The sequence below is a fragment of the Heterostelium album genome, assembly GCF_000004825.1.
Source record: "Heterostelium album PN500 unplaced genomic scaffold PPL_scaffold6, whole genome shotgun sequence".
Lineage (NCBI taxonomy): Eukaryota > Evosea > Eumycetozoa > Acytosteliales > Acytosteliaceae > Heterostelium > Heterostelium album.
The window spans coordinates 290,485-307,881 of record NW_008805068.1 but is presented as its reverse complement, the minus strand read 5'-3'; the positions used below and the strand labels follow the sequence as shown (position 1 = coordinate 307,881).

General features: G+C 33.2%; 8 protein-coding genes across 8 annotated transcripts; 6 read left to right on the top strand and 2 right to left on the bottom strand.

Annotated features, from left to right (window-relative positions):
* Window positions 1-41: 41 nt before the first annotated feature.
* Window positions 42-1,577, top strand: PPL_06701 (uncharacterized protein; the record flags this gene model as incomplete). The annotated part of the gene is made up of 2 exons (XM_020577554.1): window positions 42-712; window positions 1,079-1,577. The coding sequence occupies 2 exons, from the start codon at window positions 42-44 to the stop codon at window positions 1,575-1,577; spliced, it is 1,170 nt and encodes a 389-aa protein (XP_020432002.1).
* A 289-nt stretch (window positions 1,578-1,866) lies between these two features.
* Window positions 1,867-4,602, bottom strand: PPL_06700 (uncharacterized protein; the record flags this gene model as incomplete). The annotated part of the gene is made up of 3 exons (XM_020577553.1): window positions 1,867-3,778; window positions 3,881-4,094; window positions 4,590-4,602. The coding sequence occupies 3 exons, from the start codon at window positions 4,600-4,602 to the stop codon at window positions 1,867-1,869; spliced, it is 2,139 nt and encodes a 712-aa protein (XP_020432001.1).
* Window positions 4,603-5,482: 880 nt separating this feature from the next.
* PPL_06699 (uncharacterized protein) lies at window positions 5,483-6,421 on the top strand (the record flags this gene model as incomplete). Its single annotated transcript, XM_020577552.1, has 1 exon — window positions 5,483-6,421. One exon carries the CDS (start codon window positions 5,483-5,485, stop codon window positions 6,419-6,421), a length of 939 nt encoding a protein of 312 aa, XP_020432000.1.
* A 944-nt stretch (window positions 6,422-7,365) lies between these two features.
* Window positions 7,366-9,185, top strand: PPL_06698 (uncharacterized protein; the record flags this gene model as incomplete). Its single annotated transcript, XM_020577551.1, has 4 exons — window positions 7,366-7,567; window positions 7,688-8,523; window positions 8,692-8,841; window positions 8,919-9,185. 4 exons carry the CDS (start codon window positions 7,366-7,368, stop codon window positions 9,183-9,185), a joined length of 1,455 nt encoding a protein of 484 aa, XP_020431999.1.
* A 1,649-nt stretch (window positions 9,186-10,834) lies between these two features.
* On the top strand, window positions 10,835-12,043 carry PPL_06697 (cytochrome and DOMON domain-containing protein; the record flags this gene model as incomplete). Its single annotated transcript, XM_020577550.1, has 2 exons — window positions 10,835-10,901; window positions 10,992-12,043. 2 exons carry the CDS (start codon window positions 10,835-10,837, stop codon window positions 12,041-12,043), a joined length of 1,119 nt encoding a protein of 372 aa, XP_020431998.1.
* Window positions 12,044-12,953: 910 nt separating this feature from the next.
* On the top strand, window positions 12,954-14,089 carry PPL_06696 (cytochrome and DOMON domain-containing protein; the record flags this gene model as incomplete). Its single annotated transcript, XM_020577549.1, has 2 exons — window positions 12,954-12,956; window positions 13,067-14,089. 2 exons carry the CDS (start codon window positions 12,954-12,956, stop codon window positions 14,087-14,089), a joined length of 1,026 nt encoding a protein of 341 aa, XP_020431997.1.
* Window positions 14,090-14,366: 277 nt separating this feature from the next.
* PPL_06695 (prolyl hydroxylase family protein) lies at window positions 14,367-15,114 on the top strand (the record flags this gene model as incomplete). The annotated part of the gene is made up of 2 exons (XM_020577548.1): window positions 14,367-14,502; window positions 14,600-15,114. 2 exons carry the CDS (start codon window positions 14,367-14,369, stop codon window positions 15,112-15,114), a joined length of 651 nt encoding a protein of 216 aa, XP_020431996.1.
* A 583-nt stretch (window positions 15,115-15,697) lies between these two features.
* On the bottom strand, window positions 15,698-16,651 carry PPL_06694 (uncharacterized protein; the record flags this gene model as incomplete). Its single annotated transcript, XM_020577547.1, has 3 exons — window positions 15,698-15,741; window positions 15,850-16,095; window positions 16,366-16,651. 3 exons carry the CDS (start codon window positions 16,649-16,651, stop codon window positions 15,698-15,700), a joined length of 576 nt encoding a protein of 191 aa, XP_020431995.1.
* Between the last annotated feature and the right edge of the window lie 746 nt (window positions 16,652-17,397).

The window sequence follows — 17,397 nt, the reverse complement described above, 5'->3', positions numbered from 1 at the left end:
AATAATAAATTAATTGTTATTATAATAATAATAGTATTTAAATGGAGAATAATGTTGATATTTATAATGAGAATGATGAAGATGATATAATTAGAAAACAACAGGCATTAAGAAGAGTATTAAGTAATAAATATATTTGGCAAGTGATAAGATCAAACTTTGATTATAGTAAGAATAATAAGAGAAGTGGTGGTAGTACTTGTACAACAGTTACTTTGACGTTTGCTCCCAAACAAAAACCATTGGTAATCAAGAGATATGCAGAAATAGATTTAAAATGGATAGCAGAGAATGGTTATTTCCACTTGATCAGAGATAAATATAAAAAACATGGTTACGATTGGCTGAGAACCAATTGTACTATGATCGCTGCTAGCAATTGCAAGCCGATTGTCAAAGGTCTCGGTCAGATAGATTCCAACTTGGTCAAAGTAATCTACTCGCTCTGTAGAGAGTTGTTCAATCTATCGTGTCACGTGATAGACGCTGCCTCGGAAATCGGAAATATCGAGTTGCTCCAATACTTTCATGGCGAGACGCGTGGTCGTGGCGGAGTCGTTAGTTACACCGACACCGCTGTCCACTTGGCAGCGATGAACGGACACTTGGATGCACTGAATTTCCTCTATCAATACGGCTACAAATACAACAGTGACAACCGACATACTATCTCCGATGGCGCTGCCAGTCGTGGACATCTCCAGGTCGTAAAGTATCTCTATGAAAACTCGATATCCGTGCCCAGTCAGAATGCTTTCATTGGCGCTGCGTTGGCCGGAAGCGAAGAGGTTCTGAGATATCTGATGGCGATCAACGGGGAGCTGGGGAGCAAGTATCTGGCGAGAATGTTTGATTGTGCTGCATCGAGCGGTAAACTTGATGTGATTAAATATTTGGGAACGATTGGAGTGGAGCCAACCGGTTCCACTGCCATTAATAGCGCGTCGGCTAACGGACACTTTGAGACGGTGTCGTACATTGATTTTCACTATCCGCGACTGACGGCAACCACCGATGCCATCGATCGCGCCGCAGCAGAGGGACATCTTCTCATAGTGAAATACCTCTACCAGTGTAGAAAAGAAGGATATACAGTGAAGGCAATCGATGCCGCTGCAACCAACGGACATTTCAATGTTGTTAAACATCTCGGACGAATCAATCGGAAGAAGTTTACAATCGTCGGACTGAATGGTGCACTGGAGAATCGACACACCGCTATCTTTAAGTACTTGGTGGAACTCAATAATATACCGATGTCGCACCACATCAGACAATTCACAAAGACGGCTGCACAGACAGGTCAACTCGATATCCTAAAGTATCTATATGAATCAACCGATAAAGACAGTAAGATTCCAACGGATACACTATTCTATGCATTACAACTAGCAGTTTCCAACTGTCAAGAAGATGTAGTTAAATACTTAATCGACAAAGTACCGGTTGACAGAACCACCAATGAAATGAATGGTATCATTGATTCTTTAATTTCTCATGGATTCAAAGAATTGGCAGAACTCATTATCGTTCATTTCTCTCATTTGAATCTTAGTCTAGCTGATCATTATAGATAATAAAATAATTCAAAGAAAAAGACAGAGTACATTTCTCTTAATATTCATTCTATCAATTAACCATACTTTATTTTTATCGATTATCATGATAATCATTTTTGTAATAATCATTGATTGATGATAATTATTATTATTTTTTGTTAGTTCTTTAAAAATTGTTGTTGTAGTTGTTGTTGTTGTTGTTGAAGGTGAGTGTTTGAAAAGTGTTGTTGGTGGTGTTGTTGTTTGTTCAAAATCATCATATTTAATACTAATGTAATAACATCTTGTCTTCCAATTCAAAATGTTATTAATGGTGGCCATTTTTGGTGTAGGACTCGGATCCACCGATCTGCTGATGCTTGGTGGTCCAGGAGGCCTGAGAAGTAGATGAGGATGGTTTCCTCTGTACTCTTCTGTTTCCATAGCTGGATTGAGAGTTGTTGTTGTTGTTGTTATTTGAGTTGGAAGAAGAAGATGATAATGATTGATGTTGTTGATTTTGTTGTTGGTGTTTGGTGTTTTGATGGTGGAAGCTGTTGTAACGTGGCAGTGGTGAAGTCGATGGCTTCATTGACTTCTCGTAGGCACGGAAGTCTTCGATCGATCTAAACTTGTTCAACAGCTGTTGGAGCTCCGGAACAATCTCGAGCTTGGTACGGTCTTTTCTGAATTTGAGGTATGCCCAGAACTTCTCGAGTCCATAGACGTAGCCGTCGTGGTAGTCCTGGAGTGTGAGCGACTGGAAGTCGTGGTAGATGTCGGCACGGTACTTCTTCTCGAGACCGTAGCTGAGGAATCTAAAGATACATTCCAATCCGTATCTAAAGTTGTGTTTGGCGTCTTCGAGAGCGACCTGTTTGAACTCGGTGTACATCTTGGTGTTGAAATGATCACGAAGGAAGTGCGACCAGAAACGGAAGAGAGTGTTCATCTCTGTCGATTGACCGATACCGAGACGCTTACGATCTTTGAGACACTTGGAACGGAACTTGTCGTATTTGTGTTGCATGAAACCATTGTCTTGGAGAAGTTCGTGCGATGGATGCTGGAAGTAAGGAATCTCCTTGCCGTCGTACGACGAGCCGGCAGCTGCCAACTTCTTGGGAAGTGGATGTGCGCTGAGCAAGTATGGTTCGCTTGGACTTGGTGTGGGAGCGGCATCCTCAGAGGTGGGAGCCATAATCCAACCGACTGGTGGTCCTTCCTTCTTGACCTTTGGTGAATAGAGACGAGTTGGTTGATCTCTAACTTTGGAGACAGCTGAATTATTGCTGCTGTTGCTATTGGTTGTAGCTGTTGTAGTTGGTTTGTTGACCTTGGTTGATGATGTCGATGTCGATGGAGCAATAGTGACAGTTGCATAGTTCTTTGGTTGTTGAACTTTCTTTCTCTTGAGATCCTGCTCGTAAAAGTAAAGACCATCGTTGATCATCGATGCGATTTCATTGGAGAATCCTTTTCTGTTGCTTGATTTTCCTTTCTTTTTATATGGCGATTGAGTGACGATAATCAATTTACTGAACAACTCGTCAAGAGTGCTTTCGTCATCCTGATCGAAATCCTCATCTTCGGATTGTTCCTCTTCAGATTGCTCGTCGCCGAAAACCTCCTTATGATCGGAATCAACCTCCTCAAAAGTAGATGATTCATTCTCGTCCTCTTCCTCTTCTTGCTCTTGTTCTTCCTCAGATACTATTCTCTTATCGAAATCTCTACGTTCCTTACTAAAGAAATCGGGTGATGCGTTGTTGTTGTTGGCAGCTGGACTGTTTACTTCCGATTCGTGTTCGTCATTATCTTGATCTTCATCTTCAAGAGCAAACATCGGTTCCTCTTGAGCGAGATTCTTGATGGAGTCATCAATCGATTGATCTCTCTTGAGTGGCAGGTTGTGTTTCTTCGAGGTGACAGTCACCCATCCGCCATTCTCGTCGGGTGTTGGCACCGGTGTTGGTTCCAACTCGACTCTCGACAATCCATATTGGAATCCTCGCTTCATATCGTCGGTCAGGATCCACATGGTACGCTTCTCACTCGCCAAACGAATGGCAGTGTTGTCCTCGTTCAACTCGACGACCTCAGACAGCGCAACACTCTCCACGATATCCTTCATATCGAACGACTTCATACGGTTGAACTTTGAGATAAATGATAAAGCAATCCATCCATTCTCATCCATATTACATCTAAGATATACATCACGACATAGATTTTCAATACTAAAATAAAAATTAACTTTAGGAAAAGTGAAGAAAAACAAAAAAACTATTAATAATTTGTTTGAAAAAAAGACGGCAATTAACTAAACTAATTATACTTACATTTGTTGAATGATTAAATCATTGATGGTAGGAGTATTAATTGATTCTTCTTGATTATTGTTGTTGTTGTTGTTGTTATTGATTGTTTGTTCTTTTGGTACTTTTTGACCAAAGAACTTTCCAATCTTTTGATTATTTATTGTTGTTGTTGATGAAGATTCCATTTCTAAAATTATATGTCCACTAACGTTATTCCTACACAATAATGAATTAACTAACTAAATAATTAACTTATTACTTTATTATACAAAAAAATATATAAATAATATAAAATATTAAAAAAATAATATATATAAAAAATAAAGAAAAACAAAAGAAAAAAAAATAACTTTATTGTTTATCTAAAAAAATAAATAACATAAACAATATTGACTACTTTTAAGATTTTAAAATCAATTAAAACTTATTTCTCTAAATGAATATATTTTGTGAAGTGCACTTTGAAACTGTCGAATTCGTTTTGTTTTGTTGTCTTTTGATGATGTGCTATGTATCTGATTGACTGGTTGTGTGTGTGTTGTTGTATTTTAATAATTTTTTTAAATTCTTTTAAAAGAATAATATTATATGATAATCTATTATATTATAAACTATATAACTATATAATAATATATAAGTTGTATTATAATTATAAAGATATCTATAGATACTATCTTAATGGGCGAAATTAAGCCTCTGAAATGAAAAAAAATTATGAGAATCAACTTACTGTTTTTAGTCATTTTATTACTCTTTGGTCAAAAAACCCAAAAAATTTAATATAAAAAAAATAAAAATCAAATTTAATTAAATTTTAAAAAAAAATTTGGGTAAGGGATTTCGTAATTTATATGATCATTTGCAATCATTTTTATTTTTTTTAAATATTTATTAAATCTTTTTTTAATTTGTTTGTGAAATTAATGATTAATAATAATGTTTCAACAATGGATGAAAATTTTTAATCAAATGAAAGAAAAAATTTCTAAAATTAATTATTTTTAAATAAATTAGATTAATATTTGGAAAACTCTTAAACTCTTGATTTAATATTTAAAAAAAAGATTCTTACTTTCTGTGCTTTTTGAAAAGATATTTAAAATCAATCGATGGTAATGGTATTGGAATTGTGGTGTTTGTTATTTGATCAATTAAAAATCTTCACATATTGAAGATATTGGAAGTAATTGTTATTTTTTTGCTACTACTAATATAGTTTTTAACATTGCGAAGTGGTGGTACTGTTATTTTGATTGAATTGCAATTGTTTCCATTCCTAAAAGGTTATAACCTTTCCCCAATACCTTTTCAAAATAAGATCTGGATTTTTCTTTTTCTTTTGGTTTTGGTTTTTTTTTAAATTTCATCAGGGCACTCAATGTTATGATCACTGAACCATTTTCAAATCACAACAAACACTGTTATGCATCCCGTAAATAATTATCAATGGTTTCAACCCGATAAATAGTATCTTTCTCTATTCTTAAATTTCTTTTTTCTTTTATTTTTGGTACGGAAGACAAACTATAAATAATGGGTTAACCAACTCCTCAATATTAAACAATTCTTGTTTTTATTTTAAATTGTACATATTTATCTATCTCTATCTTTATTTATTTTGAAATGAAATTATTTATTACATTATTATTGTGTATATTATCATTTGCAAGTGTTTCAAACTCAACCACTGCAGATTTAACTAAAATCTATGGTATATGGCATTGTGGTCTTGACTATTGTCTGTGGCATCAAGAGGTACCTATTTCCGAGTTTGATTGGATTGTCGACCGTGGCGATGGCAAACCATCGTTCAACTTGTTGGTATTTGCATTCCTCAATCCAGTAAAGGTTCTTCAAGAGGGTTTGGACGCCGTTCCCAAAGCAATCAATCACTCGACAGTCCAGTATCTCCAATCGAAGGGTATCAGTGTTCAATTCTCCATTGGTGGTGCCACCTGGGTAGGTGCATGGAATACCGCTCTCTCTACAGATCCCGTAACCCTCGCCAAAAACGCAGCACTCATTGCACTCAACTACTCAGTGGGAATCGAAATCGACTACGAAGGTGCCAAGTCGGTGCCATTGATCGACACCTTTGTTTCGACATACCGTCAGTTGATTCCAGCGAATTCCACCAACTCTGACAGTGCCCTGCTAACCGTAGATACCGGTGCCGGAACTGGATACCTCACTGAAGTCTCAGAGTATGCTTCGAAATGGTTGGCTGCCGGTCAGATCGATTGGATCAATGCAATGGTTGGCAGCGGTCCTTACACCTCAATTGATCAAGCGATTCCCTACTGGGAGCAACACCTTCATGGTCAAGGCAAGAAAGTTGCACCAATCCAACCATCACAGCTCGTTGTCAATCTCTATAGTTGCGACGGTTCGCCAATCTGTAACACCTACCAAAATACCGTTTTACAAGGTGCAATCGACTGGGTCACTTCCAACTCTACTCGTGGAATCAATTTCTGGGCTGCTGGATGTCAAGGTCCAAACCAATGTTGTGATAATTGTTCAGGTATTGAACAAGGTTCACAAGCATTCTTGGGAAATTAAATAAAAAAAATTTGCCACAGAGTTTCTAAAAATTTGATTCACATCTATTAATATAATATATATTTAGAATCATATCTTTAGTCAAGCAAGAAGATGTTAACTGCTCCTCACAAAGGTAGTTGTATGCTTGCAGGTGTTGAAGAACCTCTTTCCTTTGGATATTGGTTTCTATTTTGATAGCATCTGTCAGATTTATAATATTAACTGTTCTATTCTCTGTTAGAAAACCTGAGATTAACTCTTTTGTATCATAATTGATTGGTAACCCTATATAGCTAGTTTGATGAGAAAATCGAAGAAATAATAAACCAACGATGTGATTCATCTATAATACTATTGTTAACTCTATCTTTTATCTTTTCAAACACGTCTAAATGTTGTTTAGTTTGGTTGATGTATTGCGTAAGTTGAACCTTTTGCCAATAACATTTCATATAATTTTGATATTTTGATGAAAAAAACTTTTACTCATTCAATTATTATTTAAAATAGATTTTAACTAAAATCACATATTTCTAAAACATTAAAGTTCCTTTTTGTTAATTTATTTTATTTTATTATCGACAATTCCAATGACATCAAGAAAATTCTTAAATGATCATATTTTTAGTGATCACCAAAAAAAGTTTTGAAGAGAAAAGGCTTTATTTTCAAAAATGAATCGGTAATTAATTAAATCTAATAATTTATTTAACAATAGGTTGTTGTTTCTTTTGTCACACAACAACAAAATAAAAATGATCATTTTAATTCCAATAAATTATAAATATATATAAAGTTCCCCCCAAAGAAATGGGGCACCACTTTTCAAAATACTTTTTTTTGTAACATTAAAAAAATTAATAATAATATCTTATTTTTATTTTTGCTTTTATAGATTTATTCTTAAGAGATATAGATAGATAGATAGGATATTGATATAATATATATTTATGTAAAAAATAATGTATCAATATAATCTTAATATATCTAATATCATTTTATTATTGGGTATATTTTCAATTGTCATTGTAACAACAACATCAGCTGCATCATCAATAAAATCGGTAGATGCGAAAACTGCAATAATAAATAACAATAACAATAGAAATGGTAATAACAGTGTAGAAATATACTTTAATAGTGAAATAGATTGTGGAGAGATTGGTATTTGTCGATTTGAAAATGCGAGTTTGTGGCGTGGCGGCGTCGTTCCGTCCATTGGCAACGTGGCAATCATCGACTATACAACACCGAACAGCAGTCTGCATAAACAATATATTGTAGTTGATCGTTTCTCCTCTAATAGCAATACATCGATATCGACACTGGCGGTTTCATCGATATCGGTTGTCGGTGATGTCACTCTGTTCGTTGTGAACAACGAGACACAGGCGTCGAGCATCGACTTGGCATCGGGAGCAACACTCGAACTTCAAGACAACACAATCGTCAGAGCGACCAATATAACAATCGATGCAAACAGCACGCTATTGGTATACGAAGGTGGTTCGTTGTTTGTCGACAACCTGCACGTCGACAACCAGGCGCCCGACCCCGTCTCGCTTGGCACGTGGAGTGCGATGACAGTCGAACAATCGCTATCTGCACCGCTAATAACAATCGGTACGAATTCAATGTTGACTCTCACAGGAACAGCCAAGATCACTCAGAAACTAGCAATGGATCCAACGGCGACACTGGTTCTCAGTCACTTTGTCGACTTGTATGTTGGTGGCGCGTCACAGTTGTCAGAGATGAGCGGTACCCTCTGGAAAGACAGTATCATCCAACTCGACAACACAGTAAGCATCAACAACTTGAACATTCAACAGAATACAAGCAATAGCGGTAGCAGTACAATGTCGTTGGTAATAGAGATCGTCGGTGAAGACATCACCTTTGGCACTGCCAGTATCAACAATACCGATATCTACATTGCACCGAATGCGTCACTCACCGTTTTGAATCAATGTCAAGTCGGACCACTCGGTGGCATTAGCATAGACGGCTATCTCTACGCCGAGCCAAACAGCAACAACGCAAAGACATCGGTTGTTGTCGGTACCGCTGGACTAGTGCTAAAGTCACACTCATCGAAATTCTATGCCGGTGCATCGGTTGTTGGTGACGTCTTCCTGGAGAACGGCACACTCACTGTCAACCAAACTACACTGACCGGTTCACTCTACCACGAGGGTGGAGTGCTGCAACTGGCCAACGAGAACAACTACTTCAACATCTCGTCAAACTACACACAGAGCTCGGACAGATCCAACCTCTACATGAAGAACATCGGTGTACTGCCCGGTGTCAACGTAACGTTCATCACAGTCACCGGTGACGTCGTACTCGAAGGTGGTCTCTACTTCTCCGTTGACGCAGCAATAACACCATCGACATCGATTAACCTTATAGGTGCAAAACAAATAGAAGGAAAGGTAAGTTAAGTTAACAGCTGTTAGTTTATACTCACTCTGTAGACAACTTATTAACAATCGGTTTTTCTACTTTGTAGTTTGAAGTTACACAGGTATTGAATGGAGGTGTTAGTAATCGTGCATATCAAACTATATATTATGAGAAGATGGTTACTATCAAGTTTAACAAAGAAGATGCACCAGATCTTGCACTTTGGAAGATATTTGTCATTATTCTAGGTGCGATCGGTGGAATATTCATTGGATCGTTCATTATCATCAAGATTGTTAGAGCTTGCAAATCAAATAACACCGCCGATAACAAAGATAATTACTCACAGCTATCGGATTCAAGTAGAGAATAATTAGATAAAATTAACCTTTATCTATTATTACTACTTTTAATTTCAAATGTATATCTATCCATCTAATCAAAACAAAACATAACAAACTATTTAAATCCGATTATTATTATTATTATTATTTATTCAAACCTAAATACAATAACTAAACTAAACCAAACCAATTCACCTTAGTTACTAGTTATTTTTATTTGATCACTATTTAAATTTAATAGTGCAAATCTTATAGCTAACAAACTATTAATTTATAAAACATATAACAAATAAACTCCAAATAAACAAACCCCCAACAATATCTTTTTTTTAAAAAAAAAACAAAAAAATATCTGTTCTTCCTAGCCTATGATTTCATTAATGTGTTTTAAGACATTAAAATGTTTAATTAGTAATTACATGATCATTGATATTTATACGAATTCGTTAAATTAAGATATTTAATGAAATGTAACCAGGTCATTTATTTTTAATTAATAATTAAGATGTTAAGAAAGAAGTGTTTGTAAAGATGTTTGTTCTATCATTCTATGACAACACCAAGTATAAATCATTATTGGAATAATAAAAAAGTTGTAAAATTAAAAGTAAAGAGTAAAAGAGAAAAACTATTACATAGATATTTCATGATATTTTTCTTAAGAAAAATAAGAGAGATAGGTTGAAAAAAATTTTAAATGTCGTTTTTGGTATTGGAACTGAAATTATTAAGATAATAATATAATTTAATTCTATTTATTTATTCCATCGTTGATCAGATTTTCCCAATAGAACGTAGATCAATCTAAAAATAAGTGGTTTCATGATTTTTTATTGTTTTTTGCTGATGTTTAAGTTGAACTATCTATCGAATGTTCAAAAAGGATCCAATAGTATTTGTAGAATCGCTCTGATGGAATATTCTATCATAGCACCAGAACTGTTAATCTTATCATGAGGAGTTATGAAAACTCCATCATCTATTCAAAATTCACAATGATCTTATGTTGTCACCCAACGGGGGGTTTTTTCAAGAAAAATCTATTTTATTTTTTTGCACATTGTTCCCATTCTTCTGGTGTTAATGGTCTTGAATCTGTCAAAAAAAACAACAAAAACAAAAAAAAATATCCAAAAAAGCAAGTATTCTGACACTATGAAACTGGTTCCATCGAGGCATTGTTATTGTTTTTTTTTTTTTTTTTTTTTTTTTATTAATTTTGAAAAAACAATGCTTTCAAAAAAAAAAAAAAAAAAAATCAAGGATATAAAAAGATTTCTTAAGAAAACAATCATATCATATCTTATATTTATTTCATCACAACACTACACTATTCCTATTTTACATATTAGATTGAAAATATAATTAATAATTGTTTTAAAAATTTATAACTTTTTAAAATTTGTTTTGATAAAAAAATAAAAACTCATCACTTATTTAAAACACTCACACACAATCAATAAGTGGATATCCCAAAAAAATAAAAGGACACATAATTAGTTAGTCGCGGAAATAGTCTTATTAATGTGGATTTGTTAAAAAACAAAAAAAAAAACCGAGATAATTTTCAATACATAGCATACTATTTTTAAATATTATTTAAATTTCTTTTCATAGTTGACTTTAAAAAGAAAATCAATACTTTTTCAATAACATATACATATAAACATATATAAATATGAATACTTTTCATAAATTAAGTATTCTAATTTTATCAATAGTTTTTTTAATTGTTGGTACAAATGGTATGTTAAAAATTAATTTATCAGGTTTCTTAGAAAAAAAAAATTAAACATTTTCCTAATTTCTTATTTGAAAATGTTAATTAAAAATAGCATTGCTGAGTGAACCAATTGTTATGGACCAAAACACTGGATTCCAATTACAATGGGAAATAGACAATGGTACTATTACTTTTGCAGTGTCAGCCAATGTTCAAGCCTGGATTGCAATTGGTTGGCATACCTATGGTGATACCCAACCAAAGGCTATGGTGGGTGCCGATTTTGTTGTTGCAACATTCGGTGGTCAAGCCAATGTTCAAGTCTGGGATATGGTTTCCACACCGGGCGGTGGACCACCTCCAATCAACGATACAAGCAGTGCCGTCAACGGTACCTACGATATCCTCTCGTACAGTGGTTTCCAAACCTCTGATTATTCCTATTTCATTTTCTCGAGAAAGTTGGTCACCGGTGACAAAGCTGGTGATAACGACATCGTTGTTGGTCCAGCCGGTTTGGATGTAGTTTGGGCACACGGTAGCAGCAACGACTGGGCCGGTCACGGCTATGGTAATGCCGGACGTCAAACCATCGATTTGGGAACCGGTAGCACTCCACCCCAACAACCAGATTGGTTCGGATATCACGTCGGATTTATGTTCTTCACTTTCGCAGTGTTGATGCCATTCGGTATTTTCGTTGCTCGTTACCTCAAGGAGTCACATATGTGGTGGTTCCCAATTCACATTTTCGTTCAAGTTCTCGGCTTGATTTTCACAATCATTGGTTTGGCAATGGCTCTCAAGATGGTCGGTGGAATCAGTATGGCAACTAACCATGCTATTCTAGGTACTACCACTCTCTGTTTATTCTATATTTCTATTTTCTTGGGTGCCACTTCGCATTTCATGTGGAATCCACAAAGAGAAAAGACACCACTTTTCCCAGATATCATCCATTGGATTGGTGGACGTCTCACATTGGTATTTGGTTTCGTCACTATCATTCTCGGTATGCTCTTGGCACAAATCTCACAGGGTATCATTGTTGTTTTCGGTATAACATTTGCCTCCTATTTCGTAATCTTTGGTTACATTGAATTTTACAAATGGAAATGGCCAACCAAGCCAGATGGATACCATTTAGTCAATGGTAGTTTCTAAATTTAATTAAAAATTGTACAAAAAAATAAAATAAACCAAAATAAAATAAAAATATATTTATTATTATTTAAATAAACAATAACTTTGCTTTACTTGGAAAACTATTTATTAATTAATTAGGTCGGTTGAATATTATTTCTCATTGTAACTTAATAAATCAAAACAAATTCAATTTAGTTTGATTAGAAATTTTGATTTTCATTAAAAGTTAGATTCAGAAAAGAGTCTAAGAGTTTCTAAAGATTCTGATCCATAACTTCATTTTAAACATTCTTGGAAATCCTTACCACATATAAAAATAATAATTATTATTTTTATTGGTTTTTTAATTGGTTAAAGTTTTGGCGCAATATTAAGTTTAATTAACACACAGTGTGTATGCAAAAAAATTCAAATAATTTTTTATGGTTAGTTTTGCTTCCGGAAGAGAGTTGTGTGGTTTATATGATCGTTCTATTATTCTATTTATAAGTTGTATATATCTATAGTTGTGTACATATGTATGGTTAAAATTTAAAAATAGTTCATTTCGAGAAAGTGTTGCGAAACAGCTGTTAGCACTACTAGCATAATAACCTAAACCTATCAATCACTTAAGTGGCTGTTGATTGATTTTCCAATATGGTTCGCATCGATTGGATAAAGAAAATAAAAATAAATCTTCCTTGTACCAAATATTTTACTTAATGATAATTATGATAAAAATAATATTATTATGATCTTTGTAAGTTATTCAATTTATTTTTTATCTTTGAATAAATTAATAATACAAGCAAACAACAAAACAAATCTCTTTTATATTTAATTTTATTGTTATTTCATACTAATATTAGTATTTTACCAAAAATGATCAAAAATAATAATTTTTTAATATTTTTAGTAATATTATTTATAAATATAAATAAAATAAATGGTAAGTAGGAGTTTGTTTTATCTTTTTAAAAAAAATCATTTAATTATTATTAATTAATTATATCTTAAAAAAAAAAAGGTATTTTTAATACCCCAAATATTTTAGATAAGAAATCTGGATTCCAAATCCAATGGGAGAATATAAATGGAACTGTAACATTTGTGGTATCTGCTAATGTTCTGTCATGGATAGGAATTGGTTTGAAAATTGGACCAGATCACAAATTTCATCAATCAGCAGGAATCGATTATGTAATAGCCACCTTTGATAAAAATGGATGCCAAGTAAACGATATGTATCTACAGGGTGGAGATCTTCTACCAATAAACGACACAGACATTCTCAACGGTAGAAACGATATTATCTCATCGTCGTGTTTCCAAACCGCTGGTTATTCAACTTTTATATTCTCAAGAAAGCTGGAAACTGTTGACTTGGTAGCTGACAATGATTTAGTGTTTGGAGCGGAAGGTAGTAATGATCTAATTTGGGTCTATGGTAAGAATAATACATATCCAACAGTTGGTTTCGATTGTGTTCAAGGATTGGTTCCAAATTTCGCAGCACCCAAAGTCATGACCTCGCCAGGACCAAACTACTTTAGTTATCATGTTGGGTTTATGTTTGCTGCATTCGCTGGACTCTTACCACTTGGAATCTTTGTAGCCAGATATCTTAGGGATTCACAGAAATGGTGGTTCCCAGTTCACATCTTCCTACAGTTGACAGGAATGATCTTTACATTCATCGGTATTGCAATGGCCGTGAAGATGGTGGGAGGTGTCAGTTTGGATAACAATCACGCCATTCTAGGTACAACCACTCTCTGTCTATTCTATATCTCAATAGTTTTAGGTGCCACATCTCATTTCAATTGGAATCCAAAGAGAAAGAGTACACCGATCTTCCCAGACATTATACATTGGCTAGGCGGACATCTCACTCTTATCTTTGGATTTGTAACGATCATTCTTGGAATGTTACAGGTCAAAGTTGGACAAGGTATAATCGTGGTGTTTGGATTAACATTTGCAACAATTGTTGTCGCATGTTTAATTATTGAACTGTATAAATGGAAATTCCAATCCAAACCCAAAGAAAATATAGAATTGAAGAGATCAGAATATGAATAAAAAAATAAACAAATTGTAATATTAAATTTTAATTAATAGTTTATTTGTAAAAAATTAAAAAAAAATATAAATCTTATTTTAATTTCATTAGACTGAAATTTGATCAAAAAAAAAGCTGAAGTGTGAACCTCTTCTAATTTACTTTCTTCAAAATTTCTTTTAAAATTTTAAAGTTTAATTAAAATTGTAAAATGAAGACAATATTATCATTATTATTAAGTAAATACAAGTAATAACATATTTGTTAAGTTATTACTTTAGAATAAATAGTTTAAAAATGTCAGATCTACAACAACAACAATCATATAAAAGAACAGATGTATTAAAGGGTCATGTTCCTGATGATGTTATCGCTTTTACTCTTGAGAATGTATTCTCGAAAGAAGAATGTCAAGAATGGATTGCTTTGACAGGTAGAGTATAACAGATATTAAATAGATCATCTTATTATTTACGTTAATATTTATACTAACTTTAAATGATGATATATTTATTAATCGAAACACACAGAGAAACAAGGATATGAACCTGCATTGGTCAATATTGGATATGGTAGACAGGCACTAATGACCGATGTTAGAAACAACGATAGATGTATTATAGATAGCGAAGAGATGGCCAATAAAATATTCGAGAGAATCAAACACTTGTTGCCAGCTGTAATCAAAAACAATAATATGATTGAACTAAATGAAAGACTACGTTTTCTTCGATACGTTGGAAAGGATCAAAAGTTTGAGCCTCATGAAGATGGAACATACCTACGAACTGACGGACCAAAAAAAGGAGATCGTTCATTGGTTACATTGCAACTTTACTTGAATGATCCCGAGGAAGGTGGTGCGACAACGTTTTTTGTTGGATCAGGCTGGGACGATGAAAATCGAGTTCCAGTAAACCCGAAAGCCGGTATGGTTCTTGTTTTCCAGCATAGACTCCTCCACGAAGGAAGTCCATGTACAAAAGGTATTAAATATGTAATGAGAACTGACATTATGTATAGAAGACAACAACAACCCAAATAAATAATAAAATAAAAACATCAACAACATTATTTTAAATAATAATAATAACTTTAATTATTTGTTTGTTAGAACATATTTATAAAATATATATTAAACGATGTAAAAAATAGATTACCCACTGCAACACTGTCCAAAATTAATCCAATCACAATCAGAAAAAATAAATTTCTTCCCCAATTTCATCTATATAACAATTTTTCAAATATCTGATAGTATGGAGGTACCACATCAATCGGAAAAGATAAATCTGAATCTCTACAATGCAAATTACACATAGTTGTATATATTATTTTATTTTTACTCCTATATCAAAAAGAGGAATATCATTAATTTTCCCCAAGAAGATTTTATTGATCCCAGGTATGTGATAGTAACTGGTTAGCAGGCAATTTAAAATAATTTAATAAATAATTTTCTTTCAAAAACTCTTTGAAGTATAAATATTATAATAATTATTCAAAGAGAAAAAATGTTTATTAACAAATATTAAAAGATTGTTCATAGTTCTATTATTATGTTTTTTCATTTCCTTTTCAAAAGGATGTTTTTATTCTAAAAAGATTTTTGATATTAGTATCCCAAATCAAATACTACATAAAGATTTAAAGGTTGGATAGATATATAATTCTAATTAAAAAAAATTCCACTTATACTAATCAATATTCTTTCAAAGTTTGTCGTTTCACAAATTTAAAATGGGTGATCCTAGAATCATCTCAAAATTCTTGTCTATACTTTGCAAAACCATATTGTTATTCTCTACGATAGCTTTGAGATCATCCATCATCTTGACTTGTTTGTCTAAGAGAGCTTGGAAAGCATCAATCAGTTTGTCAAACTTGGACTCTGTCAAAATGTTACCGGGACAGTTGTTAGTAACAAGAACTCCCTTAAGGGGCGTCAAAAATAATCTAGTTAAAGTGGCTGCAAACTTTAAACATAAAAAACTTAAAAAAAAGGAGAGCTGTAACAAATAGTATTCTATTATCATATAATATATGATTGGTGCATGAAAGAGGTGTCATCTTTATAGATACCATAATGAATGTGATGATAGAGGAGAAGGAAGAGTAAAGATAGATATATAGGTGTATTTTATTGAAAGAGGGTAATAATGTATGTATGTATGTATGTATGTATGTATGTGTGAATGTGAAATAGAATATAGTAGGGAGAGATATTTAAAGATAATGGTGATTAAACTGATTGAAATGAAAGGAAATGTCGAAGATTTTGATATAATAGTGTTACCTATTTGTTGTTGTTGTTGTTGAGGTCGTTGTGTGGCAATCGCTGCAAGAAGGTCCATAGCATCGGATAATCTAAATGAGCATGGTTTTTCCAATAGTATCTCTCTTGTAAGATCAAAGAGGTGTCTGCCAGCAATTCCGGCTTCGAACAAAGTATTGCCAATGCTATTGTTGTTAAGGTCAAGTGAGTTAATCCAATCTCTTACTTGCTCTTTGGTTGAGTTAACTGTGATTTGGTGTGTTGAAGAGGTAGAAGAAGTTGTTGTCGTTGTTGTTAGTTGAGACATGATTGAAATGAGATTGGATATATGTGATTTAAGGTATAATACGATAAGAATTAGAAGAATTAGAATGTATATGTAATATATGTACAGGAAAAAGTTGAAATAAATAATAATATGTGTATGCTTAAATAAATAGTGTAAAAGCAATAGAAATGAAACATGTTTGTATTTGAGAACAGAACTTCGTGTTATATTTCTAAGTTGGGACCATTCAATATTGCAGTATTCACACCGCGACACTCAAAAAAAAAGTCGAATATTTTTAACAATACGAACCTCCGTTTGCAATAAATACTGAATATTCAACCTATTGTTTAACAAATAGACCATATATATCAATTTCACTTTTATTTCTACCTTCATTACTATAATATAGAAGAAAGAAGAACATTAATAAAATCGAAACTATAAATACAAGTTAAAAATATTACTTTATATCAAATATCTGTTGACAAGTATCAGCTACAGTTTGATCAATTAACTTGTATTGTTTTCTTTGTTTTAATTTCGCAATTTCGTCGTCTATTTAAATCCATCAAACATTGAACATTACCCAAGAGAGTTGAATAAGAATGTCAATAAAGACAAATTCAATGGAATGAAGTCTGGATTCCTCTATGTCGAGTTCACAGTCTCCACAAGATCAGAAATAGTTGTACAAAAAAGCTCCACTCATATTTGAACATACCGAGTCATTCTTCGTTCATTTCTTTGACCTATATGGAATATCATAAGAAAATAAAACAAAA